At 42.5% G+C, this 23,113-nt stretch overlaps 1 protein-coding gene across 2 annotated transcripts in view; it reads left to right on the forward strand.

Annotated features, from left to right (window-relative positions):
* SORCS2 (sortilin related VPS10 domain containing receptor 2) overlaps positions 1-23,113 on the forward strand; it is an 894,852-nt gene that overhangs the window by 726,003 nt on the left and 145,736 nt on the right. For both annotated transcript variants that reach the window (XM_040419144.1, XM_040419145.1), the window contains exon 8: positions 11,402-11,491. In XM_040419144.1, coding sequence (XP_040275078.1) covers positions 11,402-11,491 — 90 coding nt within the window. The remainder of the gene's footprint in view (positions 1-11,401; positions 11,492-23,113) is intronic.

Genomic DNA, 23,113 nt, shown 5'->3' on the forward strand with positions numbered 1-23,113 from the left:
AAGGCACAGTAACAGGTCTTTGAGAGCCAGAATTCTTGCTGTTTCTCAGGTGTTCAAATACTTACCTATGTTCAGCAGTGCAAGACAAATAAATTCTTTAAAAATCATACAATGTGATTTCCTGAATTTTGTTTTTAAGTTCTGTCTCTCAGAGTGGGAATGCACCTACAATGTAAAATTCAGACCCCTCCATGATTTCTAAGTGGGAGAACTTGCAAAATTGCAGGGTGTTCAAATACTGCTGTTCCTCACTGTATATATTTGATCACACTCATTTCTCAGTGGTGTAGACTTCCAAGTGTACTGTGCAAACAAAAATCAAAACATTGTAATTTTAATTTAAAGTGGTTTTCTGGGAATAAACAATTGATGGCCCATCCTTGGGACAGACCAGAAATGTTTGATCGGTGGGGTCTATACTCCAAGACCCCTATCAATCAGCAGAATGAAGAGGCCATGGCATATGACTAGAGGTGGTCAGACTCCCACTGTTCACTGTTTGATAGGCTATCCTAAAGCTGAAAATGTTCTAGTCCCCCCCAAAATACCAAAAGCTTTGAAGGTGTCTCCCCTAATTTCAAGGAGCCTTAGAGGGTTTTCTTACAAAAAGCCTCAGGGGTGTGCCATCTAATCACAGGAATCCTCAAGGGTTCTCCATCTAATGAAAGGAACCCTCATGGATGTGCCATCTAAGGAAGAGTCCTCAGGGGTAACATAGTACATAAGACCGAAAAAATACATTTCTCCATCCAGTTCGGCCTTTATCCTGCAAGTTGAGGTAGAAGCCAATTTTCCCCACTTTAGGGGAATACAAAATTCCTTCCCGACTCCAATCAGGCAATCAGAATAACTCCCTGGATCAACGACCCCTCTCTAGTAGCCATAGCCCGTAATATTATTACACTCCAGAAAACCATTCCAGTTATTACTTTAGTTGCCCTCCTCTGGACCCTCTCCAGCTCTGCTATGTCTGACTTGTTTACAGGAGCCCAGAACTGTACACAGTACTCCATGTGTGGTCTGACTAGTGATTTGTAAAGTGGCAGGACTATGTTCTTATCACGGGCATCTATGCCCCTTTTGATGCTACCCAATACTGACCCCTGAGGTACTCCACTAGTGACAGTGACCCAATCTGAGTATGTACCATTAATAACCACCCTCTGTTTTCTATCACTCAGCCAGTTACTTACCCACATACAGACGTTTTCTCCCAGTCCGAGCATTCTCATTTTATATACTAACCTTTTATGTGGTACAGTGTCAAATGCTTTGGAGAAGTCCAGATATACGACATCCATTGATTCGCCGCTGTCAAGTCTAGAACTTACCTCCTCATAGAAACTGATGAAATTAGTTTGGCCATCTAATGACAGGAATCCTCAAGAGTTCACCATCTAATGACAGGAATCCACAGAAATGTGCCATCTAATGAAAGGAACCCTCATGGACATGCCATTTAATGACGAGTCCTATGGGGTGTGAATTCTAATTACAAGAAACCTCAGTGGTGTTCCTCTGCTTCGGAGGTGTGCAAACTGCTTAGCAGAAGCCTCAGAGATGAGCCTCTGCTTACTGGAAGCCTCATAGGTTTTCTTCTGCTTACTAGAAGCTTTTAAGAAGTGTCCCCTACTTACAAGAAGCCTCAGGAGTGCACTCCCTGCTCACAAGAATCCTCAGAGGAATGCTTCCAACAAAAGCAAAACAAAAACACAGAGATATTCCCCTACTTACAAGAAGCCACAGAGATATGACCTTACTTACAAGAAGCCACAGAGATATGACCTTACTTACAAGAAGCCACAGAGATAGGACCCTACTTACAAGAAGCCACAGAAATATGTCCCTACTTACAAGAAGCCACAGAGATATGCTCCTATTTACAAGAAGCCTCAGAGATATGCTCCTATTTACAAGAAGCCACAGAGATATGCCCCTACTTATAAGCCACAGAAATATGCCCCTATTTACAAGAAGCCACAGATATATGCCTCTACTTTCAAGAAGCCACAGAGATATGCCCCTACTTACACGAAGCCTCATAGATATGCCCCTACTTACAAGAAGCCTCATAGATATGCCCCTACTTACAAGAAGCCTCAGAGATATTACCCTACTTATAAGAAGCCTCAGAAATATGATCCTATTTACAAGAAGCCTGAGAGATATGCTCCTATTTACAAGAAGCCTGAGAGATATGCTCCTATTTACAAGAAGCCTCAGAGATATGCCTCTGTTTACAAGAAGCCACAGAGATATGCCCCTACTTACAAGAAGCCACAGAGATATGCTCCTACTTACAAGAAGCCACTGAGATATGCTCCTACTTACAAGAAGCCACAGAGATATGCTCCTACTTACAAGAAGCCACGTAGATATGCTCCTACTTACAAGAAGCCTCAGAGATATGCTCCTACTTACAAGAAGCCTCAGAGATATGCCCCTATTTACCGGTCAATAGTTTTCCCTGCCTACAGGAATCCTCAAGGGATGTGCACTCTGCTTACAAGAAGTCTCAGAAGAATTCCTCTTCCTTACGAGAAGCAGCACAAATGTATTCTTGCTTACGAAAAGCGATGGAAAGGAGGGGCATACTGCTTACAAGAAGCCTTAGATGAATGCACCCTTCTTACCAAAATCCTCAGGGGTGTGCCCCTTGCTGCTCCACAAATATGAAAATGGCCGTGCTGCCTGGATGCTATATTTTATTTTTCTGTAACTTTATTTGACAAGTTTGCATTGCCATATATAAGCAGAAAGTCGGGCATGGCAGGAAGTAGTATAAAAACTTCTTGATCCATAAATCTTTGTAATCTAATTAAATTCTGTGTGGTATCCGGACACTGTGCTGTTACCTCCTGAATCTTTGCTTGTGTCAAAATAGAGAATCTAAATCAAAAGTGCTTCCAGCAGCAGATAAGGGTAATTCATTTTGCTTGATGGCCATGCTGCAGTGATGAGGACGGACAGTGATTGATGGGGTAAATGGCTTCTTCCTTTATGAACTGCACATTGTCAAGATATGATGCGAGGGTGAGTGATTTATGAAAATGGAAGATAAACATAGGTTCTGCTGCTACATGCAAATTTACAATCACCGCCACTTCTAGGTATATTAGGTACTGGAGAAGCCTTCAAGTTCAGGAACAGTCCCTGAAGCATATTTTACAGATGTGTATGCATGGACAGATTTTATATGAAGTTACTTAACGCAGTGAACGAGAAGAACACCTACAGTATAACCTCAATGAGGTTGAGCAGCTGGATTGTGAGGTCCTAAGATGCCCATAGACATTAATATTGGAGGATCCCACCCACCAATACTATGGGTTTAGTGATTCACAAGTCAAAAATGAAAAGAAATGTAAATATATTAACTTATTGTGTCTTGTAGTGATCCAGTAATGGTCTATATTATAATCCAGAGCAGAATTCATAATTCTGTTGGTTGTAATTAGAAGCAGTCAGCACACTTGTAGTGAGACTCATCCTTGAAGCCATAGCTAAGCTCTTATACTACACAAGAAGAGTTTGTTTTGTATATCAGAGAATTGTAGAGTGTCTAGTGAAAAGATTCAACTCTATGGCAGGAAAGAATTACAGCTCTGGAGGCAGCAGAATTGTGGATCCCACCCACCAATACAATGAGGATACCACTCACCAATACAATGAGTTTAGTAATTCACAAGTCAAAAATGCAAAAAAAAATTAAAAACTATATATATTGCCTTACTGTCTCTTGTAGTGATCCAGTAATGGTCTGTATTATAATCCAGAGCTGAATTCATAATTCTGTTGGTTGTAATTAGAAGCAGTCAGCATGCTTGTAGTCAGACTCGTCCTTGAAGCCAAAGCTTGTTTTCTATATAAGAGAATTGTAGAGTGTCTAATGAAAAGATTAAATATCTCAGAAACTCTGAGAAAGGAAAGAATTACAGCTCTGAAGGCAGCAGAATTGTGAATACAGATCTGGTCTATAATATAGACTGTAATATAAGATAAGTAATGGTATTTACCACAATTACTCAACATTTTTGGAAGAATAATTCTGGTATAAACAGTCTATATACTGTAAAGTGAATTCATGTGTATGTGCAGTCATGTGTCCATAAGGGAAGCCGAGGGGGGGGGGGGGGGGGAAGCTTTTACATTGGGAACCAAGAGATTTAATAGGTTATACCTAGCTCAAACATTGGGGGCTTATCTCTAGGATAGGATATATATACAGTGGATATAAAGAGTCTACACACCCCTGATAAAACGTCAGGTTTCTGTGCTGTAAAAAAATGAGACAAAGATAAATCATTTCAGAACTTTTTCCACCTTTAATGTGACCTATAAACTACAAAGAAAAAAATAATAAGGGGTTGGGTCAGCACAACCTGCTGCAGGTGCAGATCACTATGGCGAAATACCTATACAAACGGAAAATGCAAATGTGATCGCACACTACATCCAGCACTCTGCCCTCCATGCTGGATGAGACATTGGTTTATATTTTGGCCAAAGCATAGTAAGCCACTCACCGCGTCAAGGCTGTCTCATGAGTGGTCCCTAACTCTTGTTCCTACCTGTTCATGGGCCATGACAGCCACATAAAATCCAGGGAATGCAGGTCAGCATGCAAGCCAAGTACACTTTGCTTGTAACCCCGTCCGGTGCCATTACAGCTTTCATCGGATCCAGGGATGCAAGTACCAACATGCATGCTGAACCTACCATATACTTCTCCTGGAGCCAGATGGCTAATGGTAGGTTCTATACAAGCAGACTCAGTTTTATACTGACTTTAAAACCAGCCTCAAGGACAGATTAACTGGTCAGGTGTGCAATGACTCCAAGGAGATCGCCACGCCTCCAATATATACTACAAAGAAGTGGCTTACTATGCTTTGGCCAAAATATAAACCAATGTCTCATCCAGCATGGAGGGCAGAGTGCTGGATGTAGTGTGCGATCACATTTGCATTTTCCGTTTGTATATGTATTTCGCCATAGTGATCTGCACCTGCAGCAGGTTGTGCTGACCCAACCCCTTATTATTTTTTTCTTTGTAGTATATATTGGAGGCGTGGCGATCTCCTTGGAGTCATTGCACACCTGACCAGTTAATCTGTCCTTGAGGCTGGTTTTAAAGTCAGTATAAAACTGAGTCTGCTTGTATAGAACCTACCATTAGCCATCTGGCTCCAGGAGAAGTATATGGTAGGTTCAGCATGCATGTTGGTACTTGCATCCCTGGATCCGATGAAAGCTGTAATGGCACCGGACGGGGTTACAAGCAAAGTGTACTTGGCTTGCATGCTGACCTGCATTCCCTGGATTTTATGTGGCTGTCATGGCCCATGAACAGGTAGGAACAAGAGTTAGGGACCACTCATGAGACAGCCTTGACGCGGTGAGTGGCTTACTATGCTTTGGCCAAAATATAAACCAATGTCTCATCCAGCATGGAGGGCAGAGTGCTGGATGTAGTGTGCGATCACATTTGCATTTTCCGTTTGTATATGTATTTCGCCATAGTGATCTGCACCTGCAGCAGGTTGTGCTGACCCAACCCCTTATTATTTTTTTCTTTGTAGTATATATTGGAGGCGTGGCGATCTCCTTGGAGTCATTGCACACCTGACCAGTTAATCTGTCCTTGAGGCTGGTTTTAAAGTCAGTATAAAACTGAGTCTGCTTGTATAGAACCTACCATTAGCCATCTGGCTCCAGGAGAAGTATATGGTAGGTTCAGCATGCATGTTGGTACTTGCATCCCTGGATCCGATGAAAGCTGTAATGGCACCGGACGGGGTTACAAGCAAAGTGTACTTGGCTTGCATGCTGACCTGCATTCCCTGGATTTTATGTGGCTGTCATGGCCCATGAACAGGTAGGAACAAGAGTTAGGGACCACTCATGAGACAGCCTTGACGCGGTGAGTGGCTTACTATGCTTTGGCCAAAATATAAACCAATGTCTCATCCAGCATGGAGGGCAGAGTGCTGGATGTAGTGTGCGATCACATTTGCATTTTCCGTGACCTATAAACTGTACAACTCAATTGAAAAACAAACTGAAATCTTTTAGGTAGAGGGAAGAAAAAATATAAAAATAAAATAATATGGTTGCATAAGTATGCACACCCTTAACCCCTTAAGGACCCATGACGTACCGGTACATCATGTATAGTTCCGATCACCGCCGCCCGGCGGGTGGTGATCGGAACCCGGTGCCTGCTCAAATCATTGACCAGGCACCTTGGCTAAATGTGCGGGGGGGTCCCCCCCCCCCGTGTCGGCGATCGCCGCAAACCGCAGGTCAATTCAGACCTGCGGTTTGCGGCTTTTACCCGGTGCGGTGGCGGCGGCGGTGGTGCCATCAGGTCCCCATGGGGCTGTAGGGGGGACCCTTCTTGAGGCATCGCGCTGCCTTCCGGTGAAGAGCCTGTGAGATCCAGCCCCCTGGATCTCACAGGCCGGAAGCTGTATGAGTAATACACACTGTATTACTCATACAGCCAATGCATTCCAATACAGAAGTATTGGAATTCATTGTAAAGGATTAGACCCCCAAAAGTTCAAGTCCCAAAGTGGGACAAAAAATAAAGTGAAAAAAAAGTTTAAAAAATAAAGTTTCCCCCCCCCCCCCCAAAAAATAAAAGTTTCAGGTAAAAGTAAACAAAAACTTCATTTTTCCCCAAATAAAGTTAAAAAAAAATGGTAAAAAATAGGGGGGGAAAAAAAGTATACATATTAGGTATCGCCGCATCCGTATCGACCGGCTCTATAAACATATCACATGACCTAACCCCTCAGATAAACACCGTAAAAAAATTACAATAAAAAACTGTGCTAAATAAACAATTTTTTTGTCACCTTACATCACAAAAAGTACAACAGCAAGAGATCAAAAAGGCGTTTGCCCACCAAAATAGTACCAATCTAACCGTCACCTCATCCCTCAAAAAATGAGCTCCTACCTGAGACAATCGCCCAAAAAAAAAAAAAATATGGCTCAGAATATGGAGACACTAAAACATCATTTTTTTTGTTTTAAAAAGCTGTTATTGTGTAAAACTTACATAAATAAAAAAAAGTATACATATTTGGTATCGCCGCGTTCGTATCGACCGGCTCTATAAAAATATCACATGGCCTAACCCCTCAGATGAACACCGTAAAAAATAAAAACTCTGCTAAATAAACCATTTTTTGTCACCTTACATCACAAAAAGTGTAATAGCAAGCGATCAAAAAGTCATATGCACCCCAAAATATTGCCAATCAAACCGTCATCTCATCACGCAAAAAATGAGACCCTACCTAAGATAATCGCCCAAAAACTGAAAAAACTATGGCTCTCCGAATATGGAGACACTAAAACATCATTTTTTTTTTGTTTCAGAAATTATATTATTGTGTAAAACGTACATAAAAAAAAAAAAAGTATACATATTAGGTATCGCCACGTCTGTATCGACCGGCTCTATAAAAATATCACATGACCTAACCCCTCAGGTGAACACCGTAAAATAATTAAAATAAAAACTGTGCTAAATAAACCATTTTTTGTCACCTTACATCACAAAAAGTGTAATAGCAATCGATCAAAAAGTCACACCCACCCCAAAATAGTGCCAATAAAACCGTCATCTCATCCTGCAAAAATCATACCCTACCCAAGGTAATCGCCCAAAAACTGAAAAAATTATGGCTCTCAGACTATGGAAACACTAAAACATGATTTATTTTGCTTCAAAAATGAAATCATTGTATAAAACTTACATAAATAAAAAAAAGTATACATATTAGGTATCGCCTAAAAATATCACATGATTTAACCTGTCAGATGAATGTTGTAAATAACAAAAAATTAAAAACGGTGCCAAAACTGCTATTTCTTGTTATCTTGCCTCACAAAAAGTGTAATATAGAGCAACCAAAAATCATATGTATCCTAAACTAGTACCAACAATACTGCCACCCTATCCCGTAGTTTCTAAAATGGGGCCACTTTTTTGGAGTTTCTACTCTAGGGGTGCATCAGGGGGGCTTCAAATGGGACATGGTGTCAAAAAAAACAGTCCAGCAAAATCTGCCTTCCAAAAACCGTATGGCATTCCTTTCCTTCTGCTCCCTGCCGTATGCCCGTACAGCAGTTTACGACCACATATGGGGTGTTTCTGTTAACTACAGAATCAGGGCCATAAATATTGAGTTTTGTTTGGCTGTTAACCCTTGCTTTGTAACTGGAAAAAAATTATTAAAATGGAAAATCTGCCAAAAAAGTGAAATTTTTAAATTGTATCTCTATTTTGCATTAATTATTGTGGAACACCTAAAGGTTTAACGACGTTTGTAAAATACATTTTGAATACCTTGAGGGGTGTAGTTTCTTAGATGGGTCACTTTTATGGAGTTTCTACTCTAGGGGTGCATCAGGGGGGCTTCAAATGGGACATGGTGTCAAAAAAACAGTCCAGTAAAATCTGCCTTCCAAAAACCGTATGGCATTCCTTTCCTTCTTGCCCTGCCGTGTGCCCGTACAGTAGTTTACAACCACATATGGGTGTTTCTGTAAACTACAGAATCAGGGCCATAAATATTGAGTTTGGTTTGGCTGTTAACCCTTGCTTTGTAACTGGAAAAAAAATATTAAAATGGAAAATTTGCCAAAAAAGTGAAATATTGAAATTGTATCTCTATTTTACATTAATTCTTGTGGAACACCTAAAGGGTTAACAAAGTTTGTAAAATCAGTTTTAAATACCTTGAGGGGTGTAGTTTATAGAATGGGGTCATTTTTAGGTGGTTTATATTATGTAAGCCTTGCAAAGTGACTTCAGACCTGAACTGGTCCCTAAAAATTGGGTTTTTGAAAATTTCTGAAAAAATTTCAAGATTTACTTCTAAACTTCTAAGCCTTGTAACATCCCCAAAAAATAAAATATCATTCCAAAAATGATCCAAACATGAAGTAGACATATGGGGAATGTAAAGTAATAACTATTTTTGGAGGTATTACTATGTATTATAGAAGTAGAGAAATTGAAACTTGGAAATTTGCAATTTTTTACAAATTTTTGGTAAATTTGGTATTTTTTTATAAATAAAAATGATTTTTTTTTTACTTCATTTTACCAGTGTCAGGAAGTACAATATGTGACGAAAAAACAGTCTCAGAACGGCCTGGATAAGTCAAAGCGTTTTAAAGTTATCAGCACTTAAAGTGACACTAGTCAGATTTGCAAAAAATGGCCAAGTCCTTTATGTGAAATAGGGCCGAGTCCTTTAGGGGTTAAACTAATACTTTGTTGAAGCACCTTTTGATGTTATTACAGCACTCAGTCTTTTTGGGTATGAATCTATCAGCATGGCACATTTTGACTTGGCAAGATTTGCCCACTCTTCTTTGCAAAAACACTCCAAATCTGTCAGATTGCAAGGGCATATCCTGTGGGGAGATCTGAAGAGGGTTGTGCACAGATTTTCAATCGGATTCTGGTCTGGCCTCTGGCTGGGCCATTCCAAAACGTTAACCTTCTTTTGGTGAAGCCATTCCTTTGTTGATTTGGATGTATGCTTTGGGTCGTTGTCATGCTGAAAGATGAAGTTCCTCTTCATGTTCAGCTTTCTAGCAGAAGCCTGAAGGTTTTGTGCCAATATTTACTGGTATTTGGAACTGTTCATAATTCCCTCTAGCTTAACTAAGGCCCCAGTTCCAGCTGAAGAAAAACAGTCCCTTGGCATGATGCTGCCACCACCATGCTTCACTGTGGGTATGGTGTTACTTTTGGTGATGTGCAGTGTTGTTTTTGCGCCAAACATATCTTTTGGAATTATGGCAAAATCATCAGACCATAACACCTTTTCCCACATGCTTTTGTTAGTCTTCAGATGTGTTTTTGCAAAATGTAGCCTGGCTTGGATGTTTTTCTTCGTAAGAAAAGGCTTTCGTCTTGCCACTCTACCCCATAGCCCAGACATATGAAGAATACGGGAGATTGTTGTCACATGTACCACACAGCCAGTACTTGCCAGATATTCCTGCAGCTCCTTTAATGTTGCTGTAGGCCTCTTGGTAGCCTCCCAGACCAGTTTTCTTCTCGTCTGTTCATCAATTTTGGAGGGACGTCCAGTTCTTGGTAATGTCACTGTTGTGCCATATTTTCTCCACTTGATGATGACTGTCTTCACTGTGTTCCATGGTATATCTAATGCCTTGGAAATCCATTTGTACCCTTCTCCTGACTGATACATTTTAACAATGAGATCCCTCTGATGCTTTGGAAGCTCTCTGTGGACCATGGCTTTTGCTGTGGGATGCGACTAAGAAAATTTCAGGAAAGACCAACTAGAGCAGCTGAACTTTCTTTGAGGTTAATCAGAGGCACTTTAAATGATGGCAGCTGTATGCTGACTCCTATTTAACATAACTTTGAATGTGAGTGCTTAATTCTGAACACAGCTACAGCCCCAGTAATAAGAGGGTGTGCACACTTATGCAACCACATTATTTTAGTATTTTTTTGTTTTCTTCCCTCCAATTAAAAATTTTCTGTTTGTTTTTCACTTGAGTGGTACAGTTTATAGGTCACATTAAAGGTGGGAAAAGTTCTGAAATGATTTATCTTTGTCTAATTTTTTTTACAGCACAGAAACCTGACATTTTAACAGGGGTGTGTAGACTTTTTATATCCACTATAGATACATGTAGGTCCCCCCTCTGGGACTTGTTCCAATCTCTGGAACAGAGCCCCCAAAGTGAATGAGGGTGCACTGCGTATGCAGTACTTCCCATTCACTGCTATGGTAGTCCCAAAAATAGCCGAGTGAGCACACTGAGCTTTTTTCTCAGAAGTCCCATAGCGGTGAATGGAGAGCACCCCGCGAATGCACGGCCACTTCTCCATTCACTGCTATCGCACTGCCGGTAAAAGTTTAGCCAGTTCTCGGGTATTTTCAGAACTCCCATAGCAGTGAATAGAGGGTGGCTGCACTTGTGTGGTACGCTCTCCTTCACTTTGGGGTGCCCATTTTGGAGATAGGAGTGGGTCCCAGAGGTAGTATATCATAGTAATACATTATGCCACCAACTCCTTTAAGTTATGCCAGATGTTACACTTGCTCAAAGGTCCCGGTGATTGATGGGGCCCACAGACCCCTGCTCCATATAAGATGATAATTGTACTACAAATGACTCTTATTTGCTTTGGTGGGGGGGGGGGGGTCGTCTCTGCGATCCCGGTATAGAGTTTGTATAATGTTACATTATGTATGTATGGTGGTATTGCTACTATTATCTTTTAATAGCTGTATGTCCTTCATTAAAATCTCACTCAGTTACTATTTATGTGATGTGTTTTTTAACAGCTTATTTATAACATTTTACCATCTGCTTGTGATTTTTGCAGACAACGGCAGGAAACCAGACTAAATACTATGTATCATACCGACGGAATGACTTTGTACAGATGAAACTTCCGAAATATGCACTTCCAAAGGTGAGCTACACAGTTCTCCTGGGGTACAGCATAGGACCGATTACTGGATAAATGCTGACAGTTCTAGCTAGAGCAGTGCAAACATAACTTATGTGCAGCTTTTATTATTTTAACCACCTCAGCCCCCTTAGCTTAAACACCCTTAATGACCAGGCCACTTTTTACAATTCTGCACTACACTACTTTCACCGTTTATTGCTCGGTCATGCAACTTACCACCCAAATGAATTTTACCTCCTTTTCTTCTCACTAATAGAGCTTTCATTTGGTGGTATTTCATTGCTGCTGACATTTTTACTTTTTTTGTTATTAATCGAAATTTAACGATTTTTTTGCAAAAAAATTACATTTTTCACTTTCAGTTGTAAAATTTTGCAAAAAAAACGACATCCATATATTAATTTTTCTCTAAATTTATCGTTCTACATGTCTTTGATAAAAAAAAAATGTTTGGGTAAAAAAAAATAATGGTTTGGGTAAAAGTTATAGCGTTTACAAACTATGGTAAAAAAATGTGAATTTCTGCTTTTTGAAGCAGCTCTGACTTTCTGAGCACCTGTCATGTTTCCTGAGGTTCTACAATGCCCAGACAGTACAAACACCCCACAAATGACCCCATTTCGGAAAGTAGACACCCTAAGGTATTCGCTGATGGGCATAGTGAGTTCATAGAACTTTTTATTTTTTGTCACAAGTTAGTGGAAAATGATGATTTTTTATTTATTTTTTCTTTCTTACAAAGTCTCATATTCCACTAACTTGTGACAAAAAATAAAAACTTCTATGAACTCACTATGCGCATCAGCGAATACCTTGGGGTGTCTTCTTTCCAAAATGGGGTCACTTGTGGGGTAGTTATACTGCCCTGCCATTTTAGGGGCCCAAATGTGTGGTAAGAAGTTTGAAATCAAAATGTGTAAAAAATGACCGGTGAAATCCGAAAGGTGCTCTTTGGAATGTGGGCCCCTTTGCCCACCTAGGCTGCAAAAAAGTGCCACACATGTGGTATCGCCGTACTCAGGAGAAGTTGGGGAATGTGTTTTGGGGTGTCATTTTACATATACCCATGCTGGGTGAGATAAATATCTTGGTCAAATGCCAACTTTGTATAAAAAAAATGGGAAAAGTTGTCTTTTGCCAAGATATTTCTCTCACCCAGCATGGGTATATGTAAAATGTCACCCCAAAACACATTCCCCAACTTCTCCTGAGTACGGAGATACCACATGTGTGACACTTTTTTGCAGCCTAGGTGGGCAAAGGGGCCCATATTCCAAAGAGCACCTTTCGGATTTCACCGGTCATTTTTTACACATTTTGATTTCAAACTTCTTACCACACATTTGGGCCCCTAGAATGCCAGGGCAGTATAACTACCCCACAAGTGACCCCATTTTGGAAAGAAGACACCCCAAGGTATTCCGTGAGGGGCATGGCGAGTTCCTAGAATTTTTTATTTTTTGTCACAAGTTAGTGGAAAATGATGATTTATTTTTTTTTTCTTACAAAGTCTCATATTCCACTAACTTGTGACAAAAAATAAAAACTTCCATGAACTCACTATGCCCATCAGCGAATACCTTGGGGTGTCTTCTTTCCAAAATGGGGTCACTTGTGGGGTAGTTATACTGCCCTGGCATTCTAGGGGCCCAAATGTGTGGTAATAAGTTTGAAATCAAAATGTGTAAAAAATGACCGGTGAAATCCGAAAGGTGCTCTTTGGAATGTGGGCCCCTTTGCCCACCTAGGCTGCAAAAAAGTGTCACACATCTGGTATCTCCGTACTCAGGAGAAGTTGGACAATGTGTTTTGGGTGTCATTTTACATATACCCATGCTGGGTGAGATAAATATCTTGGTCAACTGCCAACTTTGTATAAAAAAAATGGGAAAAGTTGTCTTTTGCCAAGATATTTCTCTCACCCAGCATGGGTATATGTAAAAAGACACCCCAAAACACATTGCCCAACTTCTCCTGAGTACGGTGATACCAGATGTGTGACACTTTTTTGCAGCCTAGGTGGGCAAAGGGGCCCACATTCCAAAGAGCACCTTTCGGATTTCACCGGCCATTTTTTACAGATTTTGATTTCAAACCACTTCTCACACATTCGGGCCCCTAAAATGCCAGGGCAGTATAACTACCCCACAAGTGACCCCATTTTGGAAAGAAGACACCCCAAGGTATTTCGTGATGGGCATAGTGAGTTCATGGAAGTTTTTATTTTTTGTCACAAGTTAGTGGAATATGAGACTTTGTAAGAAAAAAAAAAAAAATCATCATTTTCCACTAACTTGTGACACAAAATAAAAAATTCTAGGAACTCGCCATGCCCCTCACGGAATACCTTGGGGTGTCTTCTTTCAAAATGGGGTCATTTGTGGGGTAGTTATACTGCCCTGGCATTCTAGGGGCCCTAATGTGTGGTAAGTAGGTAAATGACCTGTGAAATCCTAAAGGTGCTCTTTAGAATGTGGGCCCCTTTGCCCACCTAGGCTGCAAAAAAGTGTCACACATGTGGTATCGCCGTATTCAGGAGAAGTTGGGCAATGTGTTTTAGGGTGTCTTTTTACATATACTCATGCTGGGTGAGAGAAATATCTCGGCAAAAGACAACTTTTCCCATTTTTTATACAAAGTTGGCATTTGACCAAGATATTTATCTCACCCAGCATGGGTATATGTAAAATGACCCCCCAAAACACATTGCCCAACTTCTCCTGAGTACGGCGATACCACATGTGTGACACTTTTTTGCAGCCTAGATGCGCAAAGGGGCCCACATTCATTTTATGAGGGCATTTTTAGACATTTGGATCCCAGACTTCTTCTCACGCTTTAGGGCCCCTAGAATTCCAGGGCAGTATAAATACCCCACATGTGACCCCATTTTGGAAAGAAGACACCCCAAGGTATTCAATGAGGGGCATGGCGAGTTCATAGAATTTTTTTTTTTTTGCACAAGTTAGCGGAAATTGATATATTTTTTTTTCTCACAAAGTCTCCATTTCCGCTAACTTAGGACAAAAATTTCAATCTTTCATGGACTCAATATGCCCCTCAGCGAATACCTTGGGGTGTCTTCTTTCCGAAATGGGGTCACATGTGGGGTATTTATACTGCCCTGGCATTCTAGGGGCCCTAAAGCGTGAGAAGAAGTCTGGAATATAAATGTCTAAAAATTTTTACGCATTTGGATTCCGTGAGGGGTATGGTGAGTTCACGTGAGATTTTATTTTTTGACACAAGTTAGTGGAATATGAGACTTTGTAAGAAGAAAAAAAATAATTTCCGCTAACTTGGGCCAAAAAAATGTCTGAATGGAGCCTTACAGGGGGGTGATCAATGACAGGGGGGTGATCAATGACAGGGGGGTGATCAATGACAGGGGGTTGATCAGGGAGTCTATATGGGGTGATCACCCCCCTGTCATTGATCACCCCCCTATAAGGCTTCATTCAGATGTCCGTATGTGTTTTGCGGATCCGATCCATGTATCAGTGGATCCGTAAAAATCATACGGACATCTGAATGCAGCCTTACAGGGGGGTGATCAATGACAGGGGGGGTGATCAATGACAGGGGGGTGATCAGGGAGTCTATATGGGGTGATCACCCCCCTGTAAGGCTCCATTCAGATGTCCGTATGTGTTTTGCGGATCCGATCCATGTATCAGTGGATCCGTAAAAATCATAAGGACATCTGAATGCAGCCTTACAGGGGGGTGATCAATGACAGGGGGGTGATCAATGACAGGGGGGGGTGATCAATGACAGGGGGGGGTGATCAATGACAGGGGGGGGGTGATCAATGACAGGGGGGTGATCAGGGAGTCTATATGGGGTGATCACCCCCCTGTAAGGTTCCATTCAGATGTCCGTATGTGTTTTGCGGATCCGATCCATGTATCAGTGGATCCGTAAAAATCATAAGGACATCTGAATGCAGCCTTACAGGGGGGTGATCAATGACAGGGGGGTGATCACCTCCGTCATTGATCACTCCCCTGTAAGGCTCCATTCAGACGTCCGTATGTGTTTTGCGGATCCGATCCATCTATCAGTGGATCCGTAAAAATCATACGGACGTCTGAATGGAGCCTTACAGGGGGGTGATCAATGACAGGGGGGTGATCAGGGAGTCTATATGGGGTGATCACCCCCCTGTCATTGATCACCCCCCTATAAGGCTCCATTCAGATGTCCGTATGTGTTTTGCGGATCCGAACCATGTATCAGTGGATCCGTAAAAATCATACGGACATCTGAATGCAGCCTTACAGGGGGGTGATCAATGACAGGGGGGTGATCACCTCCGTCATTGATCACTCCCCTGTAAGGCTCCATTCAGACGTCCGTATGTGTTTTGCGGATCCGATCCATCTATCAGTGGATCCGTAAAAATCATACGGACGTCTGAATGGAGCCTTACAGGGGGGTGATCAATGACAGGGGGGTGATCAATGACAGGGGGGTGATCAGGGAGTCTATATGGGGTGATCACCTCCGTCATTGATCACTCCCCTGTAAGACTCCATTCAGACGTCCGTACGTGTTTTGCGGATCCGATCCATCTATTAGTGGATCCGTAAAATTCATACGGACCTCTGAATGGAGCCTTACAGGGGGGTGATCAATGACAGGGGGGTGATCAGGGAGTCTATATGGGGTGATCTGGGGTGATCAGGGGTGATCAGTGGTTCATAAGGGGTTAATAAGTGACAGGGGGGGTGTAGTGTAGTGTAGTGGTGTTTGGTGCTACTTTACAGAGCTGCCTGTGTCCTCTGGTGGTCGATCCAAACAAAAGGGACCACCAGAGGACCAGGTAGCAGGTATATTAGACGCTGTTATCATAACAGCGTCTAATATACCTGTTAGGGGTTAAAAAAATCACATCTCCAGCCTGCCAGCGAACGATCGCCGCTGGCAGGCTGGAGTTCCACTCGCTTACCTTCCGTTCCTGTGAGCGCGCGCGCCTGTGTGCGCGCGTTCACAGGAAATCTCACGTCTCGCGAGATGACGCACGGATGCGTCCAGGAGGAATGAATCAACCACCTTCCGGACGCATCCGTGCGTTAGGCGGTCGGGAGGTGGTTAAAGGGTAGGGGCTTAAGAAAAAAAAAAAAAAAGGGCACTTGTCATAATTTCAAAAAAAGTTTGTACCATGAAGCTTACTTTCTAGAAGTCCTACCTTGTTCTCCATTAATTTTTTTGATACTGTAATTGTTAACACGACAGAATCCACAAATATAACTTTTTTGGTTTCACCGTACATATTATGGTAAAATGAGTGATGTCATTACAAGCCTCTACAGACTCTAATATGCAAAGAGACAAAGCACCACAACCCCCAGTATGCAAAGAGACAACGCACTACAACTATTGTTCATTTGCATACTTGTTTTGTTCCTGGACTTTCAATTATATACAATATATTACCAGGGCGGGCACTGAGGGCAGACAGGCACTAAAGGAACTTAGACAGCAGATGGAGTCACACAGGCCGGCGCTTGCTCCCCTGCATTAATCCCGCTGGGGGGTTCACGTGACGTAGCAGACGTGCGTCACGCACGTCCGCTACCCAGGCAGCCCCTGTGCTAACCTTAAAGGACCCTGTCACCCTGACCCTGCACTGGTGAGCAGGCGGACTGGTGAATAAATTGTATCGGTGAATAAATTGCAATGCCGCTGGCGGGATGGAGAGACTCGCGGCACGCTTGTAGTGGGTCAGCTTGGGCAGGGCCGTCTTTAATATTGATTGGACCCTGGGCGAGAATTTACTTGAGCCCCTAGTATATAATCTCATACAGCAGCCCCCCCAGTATATAATCCCATACAGCAGCCCCCCAGTATATAATCTCATATAGCAGCCCCAGTATATAATCTCATACAGCAGCCCCCCAGTATACAATCCAACACAGCAGCCCCCCAGTATATAATCTCATACAGCAGCCCCCCAGTATATAATCCCACACAGCAGCCCCCCAGTATATAATTTCATATAGCAGCCCCAGTATATAATCTCAAACAGCAGCCCCCCCTGTATATAATCTCATACAGCAGCCCCCCCAGTATATAATCCCATACAGCAGCCCCCCCCTGTATATAATCTCATACAGCAGCCCCCCCCAGTATATAATATCATACAGCAGCCCCCCCAGTATTTAATCCCATACAGCAGCCCCCCCCCCAGTATATAATCTCATACAGCAGCCCCCCAGTATATAATCCCGTACAGCAGCCCCCCCCAGTATATAATCTCATACAGCAGCCCCCCCCCAGTATATAATCTCATACAGCAGCCCCCCCAGTATATAATCCCATACAGCAGCCCCCCCTGTATATAATCTCTTACAGAAGCCCCCCCCAGTATATAATCCCATACAGAAGCCCCCCTGTATATAATCTCATACAGCAGCCCCCCCCAGTATATAATCTCATACAGCAGCCCCCCCCAGTATATAATCCCATACAGCAGCCCCCCCTGTATATAATCTCATACAGCAGCCCCCCCCCCCCGGTATATAATCTCATACAGCAGCCCCCCCAGTATATAATCCCATACAGCAGCCCCCCCGGCCCCAGTATATAATCCCATACAGCAGCCCCCCCAGTATATAATCCCATACAGCAGCCCCCCCCCCGGCCCCAGTATATAATCTCACACAGCCTCCCCCAGCATACAGTCCTCAGACTCTCCCCAGTAGTCACATCCACCTCTCCAGCGCTGACAGACTCTCCCCTCTACAGACGCTGCTGAGCAGCCATCCCTGATCTTCCTACTCTGCAGACAGTCGGCCAGTGCCTGTGATAGCGGAGCGCTGCCGACCACGTGACCTACCCTTCTCCTGCAGGAAGAAAGAAAGGACCTTTGATGACCTCATAGCCATGTGACCAGTAATATCGCTATGTTACTGGTCACATGGTGATGATGTCATGTAAGGTCCTTTCTCCCACAGCTCTCACTCTCTCACAGTTCGCTCTGGAGTATCAGTGTTCTGTAAGGGCATTAAAGGGGCAGGGGAAGAAGGGGGCAGGGGCTCAAGCCCCCTTTGAGCCCTATGTGTGCACGTCCCTGGCTGTCAGCATCTCTAGAAGAACCTGATGCGAGCAGTTCATGGGAGGAGACCCACCAACATGACAAAGTTGAAACAGTTTTGTACAGAAGAATGGGCTAAAACTCCTCCGAGCCGATGTGCAGAACTAATCAGTAATTACCAGAAACGGTTAGTTGTAGTTACTGATGTACAAGTGGTCACACCTGATACCGAAAGCAAAGGTTCACATACTTTTACCACTCTCAGACATGTGATATTGGATAATGTTCTTCAATAAATAAATGACCAAGTCTAATATTTCTGACTCATTTGGTTGCTTTGGTTATCTTTATCTGCTTTTAGGATTGGATTATCTATCTACTGTATCTATCTATCCTTCTCACATCTATCTATCTCCTATCTATCAATTTATCTATCTATCTATCTATCATCTATCTATCATCTATCTATCTATCTATCTATCTATCTATCTATCTATCATCTATCTATCATCTATATCTATCTATCTATCTATCTATCTATCTATCTATCTAAGAAAAGAACACAATGCAACATCACTCTGCAAACTAAATAAAGTACAATAATGCCATAGTAATAGAAAATATTCTGGTGCTAATGCATCTTTCTATCTATCTATCTGTCTCATATCTATCTATCTATCTATCTATCTATCTATCTATCTATCTATCTATCTATCTATCTATCCCAACAGTCGGCTGCTTGTTCAGTGAAGGAGTCCTTCGCAGTATGAGGACGAGGGATGGCTATAGCGAATCATGGTTTCTGAGCAGCAGGTCGCTGTTTAGACCACACGATCTGCTGCCCATAAACTATGATCGCTGCACGAACAGGATCACCCAGTGAACGAGCATATTGCTTGTTCATTGGGTGAGCGGCAGCACAGATTGTCGTTCCAGGTAATCTGCCCGTAAATCCACCTTGACAAAAGCCATATAATGGCATACAAGTATTATATGATAACTTCCTTCCAGGTCTCCATTTGCTGCATACTGTATTTATCATGAGAGTATTTTTCCATAGCAATACACTGAGATGCTCTGTTTTACAGAGTACTAGGATAAAATTACTAACGGCACATAGAAATAGCAGGTCATTCATCACGGCAGGACTTATCTAGCTCACACAGTGGCATCAATTGTTCAGTGTTGTATGGAAGCAGTCATTTTGTACCGCAGTCTGTTTCTTAGGAAAACTTCAATAAAGCCTGAGATGAAATATTTCACCTCTACTGTATTAAAATGCTCCATATTCAAGCTGTACAGTGTCTTTAAAGGGGTTTTCCGTTTCACATCGACATCCTTTAAAATAATCATTTATGAAGATCGCTGTAGTTTTGTAATGTATTTCTTTTACCTTTATTACTCCTATCTTCCATTCTGGGCTGTGGTCACATGACCATGTCCATGCAGCTCTTTCTTATTTCCTGTGATGTCATGTCCATGTGCGGGGCAGTGATAGGGGAGTGTCTGTGTAACTGGGTGGGAGGAGCTATAAACTAGCTGGGCATTGTTATGGGCAGTGATAGGGGAGTGTCTATGTAAGTAGCTGGGTGGGAGGAGCTATAAACTAGCTGGGCGTTGTTAGGGCCGATGATGGAGTGTCTATGTATCTATCTGGGTGGGAGGAGCTATAAACTAGCTGAGCATTGTTAGGGGCAGGGGCGGATTAAGTGCATGATGGGCTCGGGGCCGTCTACCCAACTTGGGCCCCTCCCTCCATTTTAGTTTAGTTTTTTTGTATGAAGAGGCTGCGGTGCTTCGTGAGCGCCACAGTCTCTTCCTAGGCCATATGACATCTTCAGACAAAAAAAATACCCCAAATTACCCCAAATTGGGTCCTAAACTGAAAAATTTGAAAGAAAAAAAAACATGGAGGAGAATACAGCACCACATACCTCTTACATCCAGTGACATCTCCTGTCATGTAGACCTTCACTTTCTTCTTCTACTCCATTTGACCCAGACCGCCATGGCAAATTCTTTGAGCCGGATCTCGTCTCTACAGAATTTGTAATACAGACACATTAGATTTTTTTTATTTATTTTTCCATCAACCTCCTCATGCTGGTGTCCCCACAGTGTCATCCTGCTACCACTCCCAATACTGTGCCCGTTGTGCCCCCCAAAGCCCCAGGTACTATACTGCTGAAAAAATAGTGACCCTAACAGACATAATTGCGGTCATTTATCAAACTGGTGTAAAGTAGAACTGGATTTCCAAAAGAGCTGTCAAAAATGAATAGTGGAACCTGATTGGGTGCTATGGGCAACTAAGTCAGTTCTAGTGTACACCAGTTTGAGAAATTACCCCAAATGTCCCTATAGTGTCTATAGCAGCTATAATGTCCCCTAGATTACCCCGAGTAATAATACCACCCTCTATTGTGCTCCAGGTAATAATCCCTGTATAGTGTCCCCAGAAATAATAGAATTGCCCCTACAGTGCTTCCCCAATAGCCACGCCCACATATAGTAATTTCCCTCACACTGCCCCAACATAGTAATCACCTCATAGTAATTTGCCCCCACACAGTAATTTCCCCCAAACTGCCCCCACATAGTAATTTCCCCCACACTGTGTGCCTATAGTAATTTCCCCTACACTGCCTCATATAGTAATTTCCCCCACACTGCCCCATATAGTAATTTGCCCCACACTGCCCCCACATAGCAATTTCCCCCCACACTGCCCCCACATAGTAATTTCCCCCCACACTACCCCCACATAGTAATTTCCCCCCACACTACCCCCACATAGTAATTTCCCCCCACACTACCCCCACATAGTAATTTCCCCCAACACTGCCCCCACATAGTAATTTCCCCCCACACTGCCCCACATAGTAATTTGCTCCCACATAGTAGTCCCTCCCATAATAATTTGGCCCCACGTACTAATCCTTCTATAATAATTTTCCCCCACATAGTTATTTTTCCCCTATACAGAAGCTCCAATATAGTAATTTCCTCTCGATGTCTCTTAATATGTCCTCCTGTGTGTCCCCACCCCACATGTCCCCCAAAGTAGGCACATGAAATAAAAAAATTTAAAATGATTTTTTTTTAAAGCTAAATACTCACCTAAGTCCAGGTCCAGGCGCTTGCTCGCAGAGGTAGGTGGGATGAGGCAGGCGCGCACATGTCACAGTGCTGTGTCCCGGCACAGGCGCGCAATGACGACATCATGCCCGCTGCGCCGGGATTTCACTACCGCATAGGCATCAGGTCTACCAGGGAACTATGCGCTCCCGTGCCCCGCTTCAGTATGTTGGCGTTCGGGTCGGCGTTGGGCCCCCCAGTGGTGCTGGGCCCGGGCCTGCTGACCCGAACATCCCTATTGTAATCCGCCACTGGTAAGAGGCGGTGCTGGAGCTGTGGCAGATAAAGAAGTGCATCATGGGTTTGGTTGGATATAGCAACAGGAAGTGCTACATACAGGATGGAAACAAACCAGAGGGATTGGTTTACATGGTAAAAACGGGTCAGGAGAGTCAACACTGGAAAAAAAAAAATGCACATGAAGGTACATGAAGTAAAACACTACATAAGTATATCTGGTAAAAAAATAAAAATAATCCCAGAAAACACCTTTAACCACCTCAGCCCCCATAGCTTAAACACCCTTAATGACCAGGCCACTTTTTACAATTCTGCACTACACTACTTTCACCGTTTATTGCTCGGTCATGCAACTTACCACCCAAATGAATTTTACCTCCTTTTCTTCTCACTAATAGAGCTTTCATTTGGTGGTATTTCATTGCTGCTGACATTTTAACTTTTCTTGTTATTAATCGAAATTTAACTAAATTTTTTAAAAAAAATGACATTTTTCACTTTCAGTTGTAAAATTTTTCAAAAAAAACAACATCCATATATAAATTTTTCTCTAAATGTATTGTTCTACATGTCTTTGATATAAAAAAAATGTTTGGGTAAAAAAAAATGGTTTGAGTAAAAGTTATAGCGTTTACAAACTATGGTACAAAAATGTGAATTTCCGCTTTTTGAAGCAGCTCTGACTTTCTGAGCACCTGTCATGTTTCCTGAGGTTCTACAATGCCCAGACAGTACAAACACCCCACAAATGACCCCATTTCGGAAAGTAGACACCCTAAGGTATTCGCTGATGGGCATAGTGAGTTCATAGAACTTTTTATTTTTTGTCACAAGTTAGCGGAAAATGATGAATTTTTTATTTTATTTTTTTTTCCTTACAAAGTCTCATATTCCACTAACTTGTGACAAAAAATAAAAACTTCCATGAACTCACTATGCCCATCATGAAATACCTTTTAGGGGCCCTAAAGCGTGAGAAGAAGTCTGGAATATAAATGTCAAAAATTTTTTACGCATTTGGATTCCGTGAGGGGTATGGTGAGTTCATGTGAGATTTTATTTTTTGACACAAGTTAGGCTACTTTCACACCTGCGTTCGGGTGTCCGCTCGTGAGCTCCGTTTGAAGGGGCTCACGAGCGGCCCTGAACGCAGCCGTACTGCCCTAATGCATTCTGAGTGGAGGCGGATCCACTGAGAATGCATC

Source organism: Bufo bufo, chromosome 2, assembly GCF_905171765.1.
Source record: "Bufo bufo chromosome 2, aBufBuf1.1, whole genome shotgun sequence".
Taxonomy (NCBI): Eukaryota; Metazoa; Chordata; class Amphibia; order Anura; family Bufonidae; genus Bufo; species Bufo bufo.